General features: G+C 59.0%; 1 protein-coding gene across 1 annotated transcript; it reads left to right on the forward strand.

Annotated features, from left to right (window-relative positions):
- Positions 1-224: 224 nt before the first annotated feature.
- Scarf2 (scavenger receptor class F member 2) lies at positions 225-12,719 on the forward strand. The gene is made up of 11 exons (XM_004874873.4): positions 225-536; positions 6,315-6,373; positions 6,468-6,569; positions 6,769-7,288; positions 7,389-7,607; positions 7,727-7,855; positions 8,353-8,456; positions 8,542-8,659; positions 8,844-8,959; positions 10,138-10,290; positions 11,051-12,719. The coding sequence occupies exons 1-11, from the start codon at positions 376-378 to the stop codon at positions 11,920-11,922; spliced, it is 2,553 nt and encodes an 850-aa protein (XP_004874930.2). The 5' UTR covers positions 225-375; the 3' UTR covers positions 11,923-12,719.
- Positions 12,720-13,197: the final 478 nt, after the last annotated feature.

Raw genomic sequence — 13,197 nt, forward strand, 5'->3', positions numbered from 1 at the left:
GCCGGGCAAGGAGCGCTCAGGGGCGGCTGCTCCGTGGACATCTGGGAAGGGGAGGCAGAGGCCACAGGCGCCCCCCTACCCTCCCTCAACACTCCGCGCGCCTTCTCCAAGTTCGCCCCAAGTTTGTGAGCGGCCAGGTGGGGGCGGGGGCCGTGCGCGGGACGGCGGCGCTGCCGGAGGGTGGGGTCTGGCGCACGGGGCGGGCGCTCCGCCTGGCCGGCCGCTGCTGGCCCCGGATCAGGGAGCCGATGTGGAATTTCCTGCCCGGCCCGGCGCCCCTCCTGCCGCCCCCCGCCCGGCCTCGCACTCCGCTTCCGGCTGCTCTCGCTGCGGCCGCACCCGCGCCCGCGCCCACCCGCGCCTGCCCCGCGCCGCATGGAGGGCGCAGGGCCCCGGGGGGCCGGGCCGGCGCGGCGCCGGGGATCCGGGGATCCGCCGCTGCCGTTCTGGCTACTCCTGCTGCTCTGGCTGCTGCCCGGCCCCGCGACGCTCCAGGAGCTGAACCCGCGCGGCCGAAACGTGTGCCGCGCGCCCGGGTAGGAGCAGGGCCTGGCGGGGGGAGGGGACGGAGCTAGCGGGCCGCTCCAGGGCATGGGGTGGCAACGCCCGGCACGGGTGGGGGCGCCCGGAACCTCCCTACGCTACATGCAGGGGGCCCTTTGGCCGCCCTCGCCGACGCCGGCTCCGTTCCAGGCCGATCCTGGGCCCCTGGCCACAAAGGTGCATCCTAGGATACCTTTGACCAGAAGTCACCTGGAGGGATAACGGAGTGATTGGAGCTCCCGGGGAGGGGAGGGGTGACACATGGTGTCCAAGACTTCAGGAAAGACCTGTAAAGGGACCCTTGGATTGGACTGTGGAGGCCGCAGGGAGAAGCCGAGGAAGGGCGTTTCAAGCAGAAGGAACATCATATGCAAAGGCCTGGAGCATTAGTAGTTTAGGCTGGAGTGGGAGTGTGGAGGAGGGTCCAAGGGAGAAGAGGCAGAGCTCTCGAGAGGCAGGAGCCAGGGAGGTCTTTGGGCAGGCGAAATTTGGAAGGTCAGATTTGTTTTAGAAAGAGCGGGCAGGGGTAGAGGGAAGATGGTGACCAAAGTAAGAGCTTTGAAGACCCAGCTCTTAGAGTGAACCAGAAACCAGAGTCGAAAGGACAATGACCGGCGCGGGGATGGGAGGACGTGGAGACTCTTGGCGCCTCGCGGAGGGTGGCGGTACTGAGTGCATGGAGAAGCAGCGCAGAAAGTGGGGCGCCACGAGGATCCGTCTGGGGAAGTTGGTATGCGACAGTTAGCGGACAGGCCTGACAGGAAGGCAGCGGACCCCGGAGCTTGCTCTGAGGGCGAAGAACCGAGCATAGGACGCCAGAAATGGGCGCGGGCGTCAAGGGACGCGGAGTTGGCTGGTCTGAGGCCACGGGGAGGTCAAGGGCACCTCTGTGGGCGGGCTAGGAGCTGGCGTGTGGGGGCGTCCTGGCGGTACAGAGGGTGGGGGGCGCCGCACTGCGGGCAGCTGGAGAGGCAGCCATGGGACTCTGGGCTGGTCCCCTTGGGGCGCAGGGTTGAAGGCCTAGCCCAAGTTGTCGTCGGGGGTCGCCATAGACGAGGGGCAACTAGGCAGTCGCGCTGGGTTTCGGAACTCGGGTCCGAAGCGCGCAGACCCCTCCCCGCTGCGAGCTCCGCCTCCCGGGTGAGGGCGGCCCAGCCTGGCATCTGCTTCGCATCGACGCCGCCGCCGCTGCCGCCTCTCTGGCTGCCCCAGGAATGCAGCGGCGGCAGGGGCGGGCGGGCCGTGCCTGGAGAGGGGGAGGGCTCGGTCGCCGTCCTGCTCTGTCTGCCCGACCCAATCCTCCTCCCCTAACGGGGCCCGGTCCAGGGATGGGGATCCAGTGGCAGGATGGAGCGGTCAGGAGCTGGAGCAGGAGAGCCCTTGGAGTCCAGGCTACTAGCAGCGAGCCCTCCTCAGGAGTCCAACTGTTTCTGTAACCAAGGGCCGGAGTTTTTGTTCAGATTCTGGTGCCAGTCTTGCCCAGCTGTGTGAACTTCAGCAAATCCTTAACCTTTCTGGGCCTGTCTCCACTTCTGAACAATGGAGTTGATGATGGAACCCACCTCAAGGGGCTTAGGGGAGATTACTGTGATGATGTGGTTCAGGGGAAGGACAGTCACTCAAGACACAGAGGTCCAGGAACTCACCTGGTAAAATCCTATGTATCGGGCTGGGGATTTAGCTCAGTGATTCCACCGCCTGCCTCACAAGTGCAAGATCCCGAGTTCGATCCCCAGCACAAAAAAAAAAAAAAAAATTCCTATGTATCTACTGTGTGCCAGGCCTGTGTCAGTGCAGGAACACAACAGTAGAGACCAATGCCCCTGTGCCAGCCTTGTGCCTTTGGTGGGGCAGACATATACCCCAGAAAACGAAGGAAGTGGGTCTGGACTTCTAGCAAGAGCTGGGCCTAGGAAGCTGGGAGTGGCTCAGTGGTAGAGTATTTGCCTAGCATTCATGAGACCCTAGGTTTGATCCCCAGCACTGAAAGGAGGGAGGGGGAAGAAGCAGGAAGGAGGCATTGAGTAGGGGGGTCCTTTAGGGTGACCTGGGGAGACCCACTGAGAAGGTGGTGAGTGTGCCCAGGCCTGCAAGACAGGAGGAGGGAGCCATGTGGGTGTCTGGGGCAAGGCTCCAAATCCAGAGGGCACATTGGCAGCACAGTAAGGAGCCCTGGGCTGTGCAGAGCCCAGGAGGGCAATAGTGGAAAACAACCTGGGAGCAAGGCTGGGCAGTCCGCAAGGAGTCTGCTCCTGTTGTGAGGCCTTGGCCTTCTTGTCTGAGGCAGTTGAAACCCAGGGGGTTTTGCACAGAGGAGGGGTGGGATCTGATCAGAGTTGGCTGCAAGTGGCAGATGCACTGAGAGGCAGCTGGGAAGTCGGGAGACACCATAGAGATCAAAGGTGGCTTCTGGAGGCTGGTGCAAAGTAAGGGAGACTTGGCTGCACTCTAGATGTGGTTTGGAAGAGAAAACAGGTGTATTTCTCTTGGTGGATCTGTTGTGGGTATGAGAAAGGAGTCTGATGCTTCCTGGGTCATGAAAGGACAGGGGTGATCTGAGATGGAGAAGACTTGGGGTACAGAGGTCGTCAAGAGTTCAGTTTTAGGTAAGTTGAGTATGAGATTCCCATGAGTTCTCCCTGAGGTGATTGTCCAGGGGGCAGTTGGATTTGTAAGTCTGCCATTGAGGGAGAGGTGCCCCCTGGAGGATCCCAAGACACTGTGAGGATGGGACCTTGTGAGTTTCTTGAAGGAGCCAGTGTAGACAGAACAGAGGAAAAGAGAGATTGAGGATGAGGACAAAAACCAAAGGAGAAAGGTTCTGGGGGCAGAAGGGCTAGACAAGTGTGAGGTCACAAGTCAGGGCACTGCATGCAGAGAAACTCCTTTCCATGGATTTGAGAGAGACAGAACAGGTGAGTGTCAAGCTCAGGTACAAAAAGGGGGTCTAAGATTGGAAAAATCAAAGCAGGTTTACATCACAGTGATATAAGATCTTTATGGGGAGCCAGGCATGGTGGCATCAGCCTATGATCCCAGTACCCTGAGAGGCTGAGGCAGAATGAGCTCAAATGCAAGCCCAGCCTGGGCAACTTAGCAATTTAGTAAGACCTCAAGAAAAAAAAAATCTCGGGGTGGGGATTTAGCTCAGTGGTCCTGGTGCCTGCCTCAAAAGTGTAGGGTGCCAAGTTCCATCCCCGGTACCAAAAAAAAAAAAAAAAGAAAAAAATCTCTAGGGACAGCCTGCAGCACATTGAGCTTGCTGCTGTGCCTTGGCTCTCCAAGGTCTCACTCCACTTACAAAGCAAATGTGGGACCTGCACCACCCCCAGCTATCTTTTGCTGTCTCACCTTCATAAGATCTTGAGTTTGTGGGTTTGCCTGGCCTGCTGTGCTAGCCATTTCTTGAATGAAAAACTTGTTCTTAGTGAACAGAAATGGGCTATGTCCTGCTGGTGGCTGTTAGCTCTGCTGCAGTGAGACCTGGGTGCCCACTGTGGTGGGGTAATGACTGACTGTACTTGGGCTTCCTGGGACTATGCTCAGAAGTCCTAGGGTCATCATGAACTGGAGAGCAGACAGTGATGTAAACCACAGCCATGGTGGAGCTCTTAGCACATGCCAAACACTGCATATACCTTGGGGCTCTTAATCCTCCTTCCAAACCCATGGGCCCTGTTCTATAGCTAGGGAGCCTGCAGCTCAGAGAGGTGAAACTCCATGCCTGAGGTCATCCAGTAGTGGCAGACCTAGTCATCAACCCAGTTGAATGTGGCTCTAAAACCTGGCTTATAGCCACTGAGCCATATACCAAGCTGCCCAGGGCAGAGGCCTCCCCAGCAGGCCACATAACAAGGCTGCTTGTAGGAGGGACATTTGGGTATGCTCTCCATCCAGAGACTAGGGTGCCAAGGGAAAGTAATGGGCTGATGGAATCTGGTCTTCCTGTAGATGAGTTCCTTGGAGCCCATGGGTCAGGGCTAGATGAATGGAAACAAGGGGAACAGGAAAATCCAGGCTTATTCTGTGTTCCTATCTGTGGTTTCTAATTTTATTTGTGGAAAATATGCTAGGCTTATTCCCCCAGTTTGGGATTTAATGGGTCTTTCTCTCCAGGTCCTAACTTTGGTCTGAAGGATACCAAGCTCTTTCAGTGGGAAAGAGGCTCCCCTGGGGCCTCAGAGCCCTATTCAGGTTGTGGCCTTTATCATGGGCTGGGAAATGTACTGCATCTTCTGCAGTCTGGGCAGGTATGCAGGGCATGGTGTGGGGCAGTCACAGCTTTTCCCTTTAGTCTGTCCCACCCCACCAGGGTCTTCAGGATCCCTCCCAACTCCTCCCACCACCACATCCTGGTTTTAGATTTGGATGCTTCAGAAGATGCATACTCCTTTTCTCTAAAGTGTGAATGGTTGCTATATTCCTCTAGAACATTCTTTTAGGTCTAATGGGACTCTGGGAACCTGCAGAGTCTTAAGTACTTTCTTGTTGCTGGGACAAAATACCCAACACCCACAAGTTAAAAGAGGAAAGTTTTATTTTAGCTCACAGTTTGTAGAGATTTTAGTCCATAGGCAGCTGGCTCCAAGGCAGGGTGGCATGGCAGAGGAGAAAGACCTCATGGCAAGGCAGGCAGAAAGCAACATTAAGGGAGAAGGAAGGATGTATATGTACACTCTTCCAGCCCACAGTGACCCATCTCTTCTCACCAGGCTTCACCCAGCTGTAAACCCATAGGTGGACTAATCCGGTATCACATACTCATGATCCAGTCACTTCCCAAAAGCCCCACTTATGAGGCATAAGGCTTGGGGGGGGCATCTAGATATAAACCATAACATGCAGCTTTAATGGCTGTCCCTTTCAGCTCCTTCTGCCCCCTACCCCAAATGTGGGCACACTCCAGCCTTTAAAACCCTGGGATCCTGCAGTTAGAAATTACCACCTAGGGCTTTGGGGTGTAGCACAGTGGTACAGTTCAAGACTTGGATTTGATCCCCAGAATCGCCAAAAAATATCTTTACTTTGTAAAGCCAAATAAAATTAAACATGAATACAACAGGTATCCCCTATACTAAGTCTTCCCCTGCTGTCCTAGGCCCTTCAAGATTTTACTTTCTTTATCCGCATGGACTCCCCATGTACCTGCTCCACCCCTAACAGAGGTGCAAGCCTCACTCAGCCACCCTGCAGGAGCCCCCTCTGCCAAGTGGGCTCTTCCTTGTGCCCACACCCACTTGTCCACCCTAGTGTCTCTCTAGTTCAGCTGGTCCTGGTGGACCAGAGAGACACTCTGGCATGTCATATTTAGATCCCTGACACCCATCTGGTCAGGTCCCCCATCCTGAGAGATGCTCTAAACCTCTTTCAGCAATTGCTCAAGGCCCAGGGATCTCACCCTACCCTCTAAGTCATTGTTGCTCTTCTGGGACTCCTAGGGCCCCTTTTTACAGGCCTAGTGGCTGGGGAGGAGGGCACCAAGGAGTAGTTGGGATGGGAGGGCTGGGAAGTTCTTGGAGGTTAGTTGTTTCTGATGTGTCCTCTTCCCTCTGGTGCCCACTGCCTGAGTGCTGGACTTTATGTCTTTTGATCTGCATCTTGAGTCTCCTGAACCTACTACAGGCAGGGCGGCGGTAACCACCTCCCTAGGGCAGGACTCAGGGAGGTATAGCAGAGGCGGGTGAGAGGGAGGAGCCCCAGACGGTGCAGACTGGCCTTCCAGAGGGGGTGGGAAGGGGGGTCAGTCTCTGCCATCCTCCTTCTGCTCCCAGCTCCCAAGTGCCCACATGCTGCATTGGCTGGAGACAGCAGGGGGACGAGTGTGTGATCGGTGAGTAGGGTGCCCCAGGGGTCAGGGCGGGAGTGGGGGGCGGAGGAGGAGAAAACACCCTTGGCAGCTCCATCTGGATCTGTCTTGTCCACAGCTGTGTGCGAAGGCAACTCCACGTGCTCAGAGAACGAGGTGTGCGTGCGGCCCGGAGAGTGCCGCTGCCGCCACGGCTACTTCGGTGCCAACTGCGACACTAGTGAGCCGGGGGGCGGGGGGGAGCCGACACTGGGCAGCGGGGCAGGGAAACTGGAGAGCAAGAGAGAGGGCTGGGGATGGGGTGAGGCCTGATCTCGAGACTGGATGGCCTTGGGAGGCGGATACTCTGAGGCAGGAGATGGGGTGCGAGACGGCCGCCCACGCAGAAAACGGAGCCTCCCACCCTCTCCTCCCTGCAGAGTGCCCGCGCCAGTTCTGGGGCCCCGACTGCAAAGAGCGGTGTAGCTGCCATCCCCACGGGCAGTGTGAGGACGTGACGGGCCAGTGTACGTGCCACTCACAGCGCTGGGGCGAGCGCTGCGAGCATGCGTGCCAGTGCCAGCATGGCACGTGCCACCCGCGGAGCGGCGCGTGTCGCTGCGAGCCTGGGTGGTGGGGCGCACAGTGTGCTAGAGCATGCTACTGCAGCGCCACGTCGCGCTGCGACCCGCAAACGGGCGCCTGCCTGTGCCAGGCAGGGTGGTGGGGCCGCAGTTGCAACAATCAGTGCGCCTGCAACTCGTCGCCCTGCGAGCAGCAGAGCGGCCGCTGCCAGTGCCGAGAGGGCATGTTTGGCGCGCGCTGCGATCGTTACTGCCACTGCTTCCGCGGCCGCTGCCACCCGGTGGATGGGACGTGCGCCTGCGAGCCGGGCTACCGCGGCAAGTACTGTCGCGAGCCTTGTCCTGCCGGCTTCTATGGCCTGGGCTGTCGCCGCCGGTAAGCTCAGGATCCCTGGGGAGGAGGAGGGAGGACAGCCACCCATGGGAGCGGAGGGGGACGAGTCTGGGTCCCGCCTTGCTTCCTGACCTTTCCCTAGGTGCGGCCAGTGCAAGGGCCAGCAGCCGTGCACTGTAGCCGAGGGCCGCTGCCTGACATGCGAGCCCGGCTGGAATGGAACCAAGTGCGACCAGCCATGTGCCACGGGCTTCTACGGCGATGGCTGCGGCTACCGCTGCCCGCCCTGCCGCGACGGGCACGCCTGCAACCATGTCACCGGAAAGTGTACTCGCTGCAACGCAGGCTGGATCGGCGACCGGTGAGCAGCCGATGCCAACCTCGGCCCAGACACGCAGCCCCCCAGGACTTTTCGGAGGGTTCTGTGGGCTGAGTCTGTTCACCTCCACTTCTGCTGAAGTCCCCTCCCCTTGTTCCAAGGTGTGAAACCAAGTGCAGCAATGGCACTTACGGCGAGGACTGCGCCTTTGTGTGCGCTGACTGCGGCAGCGGCCACTGTGACTTCCAGTCGGGGCGCTGCCTGTGCAGCCCCGGTGTCCACGGACCCCAGTGAGTTCCCTGAGACTCAGACTCCCTGTACCACAAACCAGGAATTCCAGCCAGATCTCAGGGTCCTACGAGGCTGGATCCAGGGCTAGGCTGTCAACTCAGCCTTGGTCCCTTACTCCAGATAGAGATTGACCACGAGCACTTTGGAGCCTGCCCCTGGACCTGGATCTGATGATTTGCTCAACCTGTGGTCGGTGGGCTCCTGAGGTGACCCTGGTGCAGAGCCAGCAGGGACCTCCATTTACAGTCAAGGGTCTGGTCCTGCAGCCCTCTCCACCCATACACGAGTCATTCCCCAGAAAAGGGACTGCAGCCTGGCTGCAGACAACTGCAGACTGTGCTCCTACTTGTTTGCAAAACACTGGTCATCCAGTGTGTGTCCACCCGCTGGCGGGGGTGGGCTTCAGTCCCTAGAGAATGGAGCTAGGGAGCCGGAACCAGGGAAGGCGATATTTCGGGGTCCTGAGACTGCCTGCGCTGACCCGGTATCCCCGCAGCTGTAACATGACGTGTCCGCCCGGGCACCACGGCGTGGACTGCGCCCAGGCCTGCAGCTGCCACGAGGACTCCTGCGACCCGGTCACCGGTGCCTGCCACCTGGGTGAGTGGGCGAGAGAACATGGGTTTAGGGAATGCAGGAGGCGTGGGAACTGCGCTGACCTGGTTGTTCCCCTCCTTCCCCGCAGAAACCAACCAGCGCAAGGGCGTGATGGGCGCGGGCGCTCTGCTCGCCCTGCTCCTCGGCCTGCTCCTCTCGCTACTCGGCTGCTGCTGCGCCTGCCGCGGCAAGGATCCCGCCCGCCGGTGAGGCCCGACACCACTCCGGTTCTCCGGGTTCTCCGCGTGGTCCAGGATAAACGCTCTCTCGGCCCAGGCCCCGCCCCTGGGCTTGGCCCTACTCCTTCCAGTGTTTGGGGTCCCGCCGAGCTCGAACCGCCCCCAGGCCGGGTCCGCGCCCCGCCCCCTCGCTCAGGCCCTGCCCCCGCAGGGAGCTCTCGCTGGGAAGGAAGAAGGCTCCACAACGCCTGTGTGGGCGCTTCAGCCGCATCAGCATGAAGCTGCCTCGGATCCCTCTGCGAAGGCAGAAGTTACCCAAAGTCGTAGGTAAGGTGGAACTCATGGGGATCACTGAGGGAAACACCCACTGGCAGCGCAGAAGGCTTCTGGGAAACGGGAGTGAAGGAGTCCAGGGCTTCGTGTAGAAGTGGGAGAATTTTGAGGTTTGATGTGCGTAGGTGTGTGAGGAGGTTTGACCAGAGAGAAAGAACGGGAATATTGCTATGATCAGGACTTAGGGGAAGGCAGGAGTCATAGGTGTGTGGCTAGATATAGGTGAATGTGTGGGAGGCATGGGTCCTGAGTGATTACATCAGGGTAGATGATATTTGGATCTCTAGGCCCCCAGGCTGTAAGGCTGTACTATACGGCTTGGTGCAAAGATGCAGGGGAATGCGTGGGCACACGTTGGAGGGAATACTCTGGCCTCAAGGGGAAGACCACCTCCTGCTTGGATCCTGGGTCAGGGATTTAGCTCAGTGGATCCTTAGCAGTGCCCTGAGCCCTTCCTGGAAATGCTGACAGGCTGGTTCTTCACTCCCCGCCCAAGGACCCCTGGGGTGGGGGCCATGTTCCTCCTGTGTGTGCTGACACCCAACCAGAATGGACTCTTGATTCCCTCTTTTCTACTTGTTTCTGAAGATTGGGGTGAGGGTAAAGAGGTTCAGACTTGGGAGGTAAAGGGTATGGCTGAGAAAACCCTTTGGTTCACCCAGCAGCATGGCAGGTGTGGACATAGATGTGGAAGCTGGGCCCCACATCCCTTCTGTGGAGACCAACCAGCCAGGTTTGGGATCCTTGGAGGCCACGGCAGGGTGCAGGGTGCAGGCTGCTAAGATGGGCAGAGCCAAAGAGCAGCCTTAAGCCTTAAGCGTATAGTTTCGCTCAAAAGTGCTCCAAGGCTCCCAGGTCCCATAAGGCAGGATCTTAAATATGGCATGGAGATCCTGGGTCCCAGCCAAATGTCCTCTCTAGGGATCTCTTTCTGACCTTTCCTCAACCCTTCAGCCCAATCCTTTTTCAGCTCTGGCTGCACCTAACCCTCTTTCTTTATTGGGTTCACTGCTACCTGTTCTCCAGACCTGGTCTAGTGTCACTCTACCTGTTGAATTTCTTGTCCCACTTGCAGTCTTGAGGTAGGGTTGGTCTTGATCATTCCTTGTACATTTGGCCAATGAGGGCAGAGGCTGGGGCAAGGCAGGGACCCTGGCTCACTCCTCCTCCAGTGGCCCATCACGACCTGGACAACACACTCAACTGCAGCTTCCTGGAACCACCCTCAGGGCTGGAGCAGCCTTCACCATCTTGGTCCTCCCGGGCCTCTTTCTCCTCCTTTGATACTACAGATGAAGGCCCTGTGTACTGCGTTCCCCATGAGGGTGAGTATGACCTGGCTTGGGCAAGCCTTCAGTCCTGTGAAATGTTCCCAAGTCACAATCTCTGTGCTAGAGGTGGGAGCACACAGGATGGGAAGTAAGATGGTGATGCTGTTATATGGATGTTAGTCACAGAGCGGCTGCAGAGCTAGACTCAGTACAGCTGTTTCACCATGCGCTGGGAGGTGTGGGGAAATGCGTGAGCTCTCCTGTCACTAGTCATGGGCCAACTGCACTTTTGGATGAAATCAGGCAGAGTTGTGGGCCTGAGTAGGCGTGGGTTTGTGGACCTGGCAGAGGCAGCAAGAGGGGGATTCAGAGGGCATTAAGGTGCACCTTTGCCTGCAGCCTTGGGCTCTCAAACAGAAAGAAGCCTGAATGGCTGAAATGCTGGCCTCTTTTTTCCCTTCACCACCCCACTGGGTGACCTCAGCCAGGGGACTAACCTCTGAGCCTCAGAAGCATTGGTTCTTAAAAAAGGATAATGGAAGGCACTTGGGGAATGTTGGAGGGTCAAACTTGATGATGGTGGCACCTGAGGATGTGGTAGAGAATGGGTAAAAGGTCAGGCCAAGGCTAGACTTCAGCTCTAAAAAAGTGCCCCTCACTCCCCACCTGTCAGCCGCACACCTCGGGGCTCTAAGTTATGGATGCTGTGAATGTGCCCAGGGCAACAGTGACAGCCTGGGCCCAGGTAGAGGAAGAGGGAAGGTGAGGATTTGAGCCTGGAGGTTGGACCTGAAGCTGACTCTTTCCTTGTTAGAGGCGGCAGCCGAAAGCCGGGACTCAGAGGCTCCCACTGCTGCAGAGGTGCCCTTGACTACCCCGGTGTCCGCGGAGGAGGCATCTCCACTCCCTGCGTCCTCTGACAGCGAGCGGTCGGCGTCCAGCGTGGAGGGACCCGGCGGAGTGTTGTACGCACGCGTTGCCCGGCGAGAGGCCCGGCTGGCCCGGGCCCGGGGCGAGGCTGGAGGTTTGTCGTTGTCGCCATCGCCTGAACGCAGGAAGCCGCCGCCACCTGACCCCGCTACCAAGCCCAAGGTGTCTTGGATCCACGGCAAGCATGGCGCCGCTACCTCACCATCGCCTCCGGTCCCTGAGTCTGCACCCAGCCCCAGCAAGAGGAAACGGACACCTAGCGACACGTCGGCGCGACCAGAGGAGCCCGGTAGCCCCCGGGCCCGCGACACGACGCCGCGGGCCCCCGGGCTGGCTGAGGAGGTACCAGCCCTCGTCGCGCCCTCACCGCCCCGGGCCCCAGCGCGAGGCCGCGGCCCTGGTCTCTCGGAGCCCACGGACGCCGGTGGTCCTCCGCGCAGCGCGCCCGAGGCCGCCTCCATGTTGGCGGCGGAGCTGCGCGACAAGACTCGCAGCCTGGGCCGGGGCGAGGCAGCCTCCGGCACACAAGGTCCTCGGGAGAAGCCGGCGCCACCGCAGAAGGCCAAGCGCTCCATGCCACCAGCCTCACCGCCCCGCGTGTCCCCAGCGCCTGAAGCCATAGGGCCCGAGAAGGCAGTGACTAACATGCCTGCGCCCGAGACTCCTCGGAAGAAGACCCCTATCCAGAAGCCGCCACGCAAGAAGAGCCGGGAGGCGGCAGGCGAGCAGGGAAGGGTGGGAGCGCCCACCCTGTAGGGGGTTGGCCCTGCCACGGCTGCAGCTTTCCCTGGCTTAGCAGCGTTGCTTGCCACCCTGCGATCTGCGACCCCGACATCTTCCGTGCGACCTGGGCACGGGAGACCCCCCCTGCCCCGCCCCGCCTTGGCAGGAAGTTGTGTCTGATTGGCTCAGGCTCCAGCAGCCGTTCCTCAGTTGGAGCAACGCTCAGGTGGGAAGTCCCCCATCCTATTGATCGAGGCCCGCCTGGTGCTTCCTTAACTGGCGACTCTCTCCCCATTGGCGGAGTTTTGGAGCTCTCTGATCACCCAAGTTTCATTGGCCAAGACCAGATGAGTTCTGCCTAGAGATCACCACTTACTGGCCAAGCGTGTACAGTATTTGACTGGGGCTGCCTTTTCATTGGCTGAAGCCAGAAGCACTTCTAGCTGGGGCCAGGGCCTGGCGCCCCGGCCAGAGGGTCCCTTTCTTGGTAGTAGCCCAAGGTTACTTACATAGGCCGGCTCCAGGGCATCTATCTGGTTGATTGGAGCCTGCGGAGGAGGGCTGGTCTCTGATCCTCAGGGAGCTCAGTGCTCCTCGGCCTGTCCCACTCTTTCCCTTCTCTGGCACCCTAAGTCCCAGCCTCCCAGCCCTACCCCCTCAGCTGTCGAGCTGGTATTGATGGCCTCCCAGGGGCGACGCCCGTGGCTTGAGAAGATGTATTTATGTGCCCCAGGCAGGGCTGCTTCCAGCCTGTCCAGGAGCCCCAGGATGGGCTCCTCTTGGCAGGGCCTTGCCAAAGCTTCTTAATAAAGTGCCTTTCTTTCCCCCTCCTTTGCTGTGATTCCTGCCTGTCTGTGGATCTCTGGCAAAGTTGTCCCCCTAAAGAAACTGAATGTGACTTCCTCATGCCTGCACTCACTCCTAGGAATGACCCTTCCACCTAAGATCCCTGATGTCTCTAGGGATCATGTGGAAAATGAGCTGTGCCCAGCTGTCCCATCATTGATTTGTTTATCAAAGTTTATGGGGCCCTCCTCTGGTTTGCCCATCCTGGACTGGCCACCTGGGAAGAATGGGTCAGAGCAGATCTGGGTGGGAAATCCCTTCACTGGGAGATACAGTCAGTAGGACCTTGCCTTTGTTCTGTGCCTTTCCCACGGGCTGCCTCTGTTGAACTTGGAGGTCAGAGCTGTTTGGGGTAGGCCAGAGGCTGGGGCCAGGGGCCAGGGGGCCAAGGGTGCAGCCTCCAGCCAGGCCTCATCTCAAACAAACAAGGTCTGCCTCTGCAAAGAGGCCTGCTGTCCCCTC

This window comes from Heterocephalus glaber, unplaced genomic scaffold (genome assembly GCF_053883595.1).
Source record: "Heterocephalus glaber isolate CG9 unplaced genomic scaffold, H.glaber_assembly_v1.0 deba00001781, whole genome shotgun sequence".
NCBI classification, from domain to species: Eukaryota; Metazoa; Chordata; class Mammalia; order Rodentia; family Bathyergidae; genus Heterocephalus; species Heterocephalus glaber.

What these genes read in the sequence shown, in the direction of transcription:
- Scarf2 (XM_004874873.4), top strand. Translation starts at nt 376, where the DNA reads ATGGAGGGCGCAGGGCCCCGGGGGGCCGGGCCGGCGCGGCGCCGGGGA. An exon ending in GGGGGACGAGTGTGTGATCG is followed by an intron (nt 6,374 to 6,467) that starts GTGAGTAGGGTG and finishes TCTTGTCCACAG; the next exon opens with CTGTGTGCGAAGGCAACTCC. An exon ending in CACCGGTGCCTGCCACCTGG is followed by an intron (nt 8,457 to 8,541) that starts GTGAGTGGGCGA and finishes CCTTCCCCGCAG; the next exon opens with AAACCAACCAGCGCAAGGGC.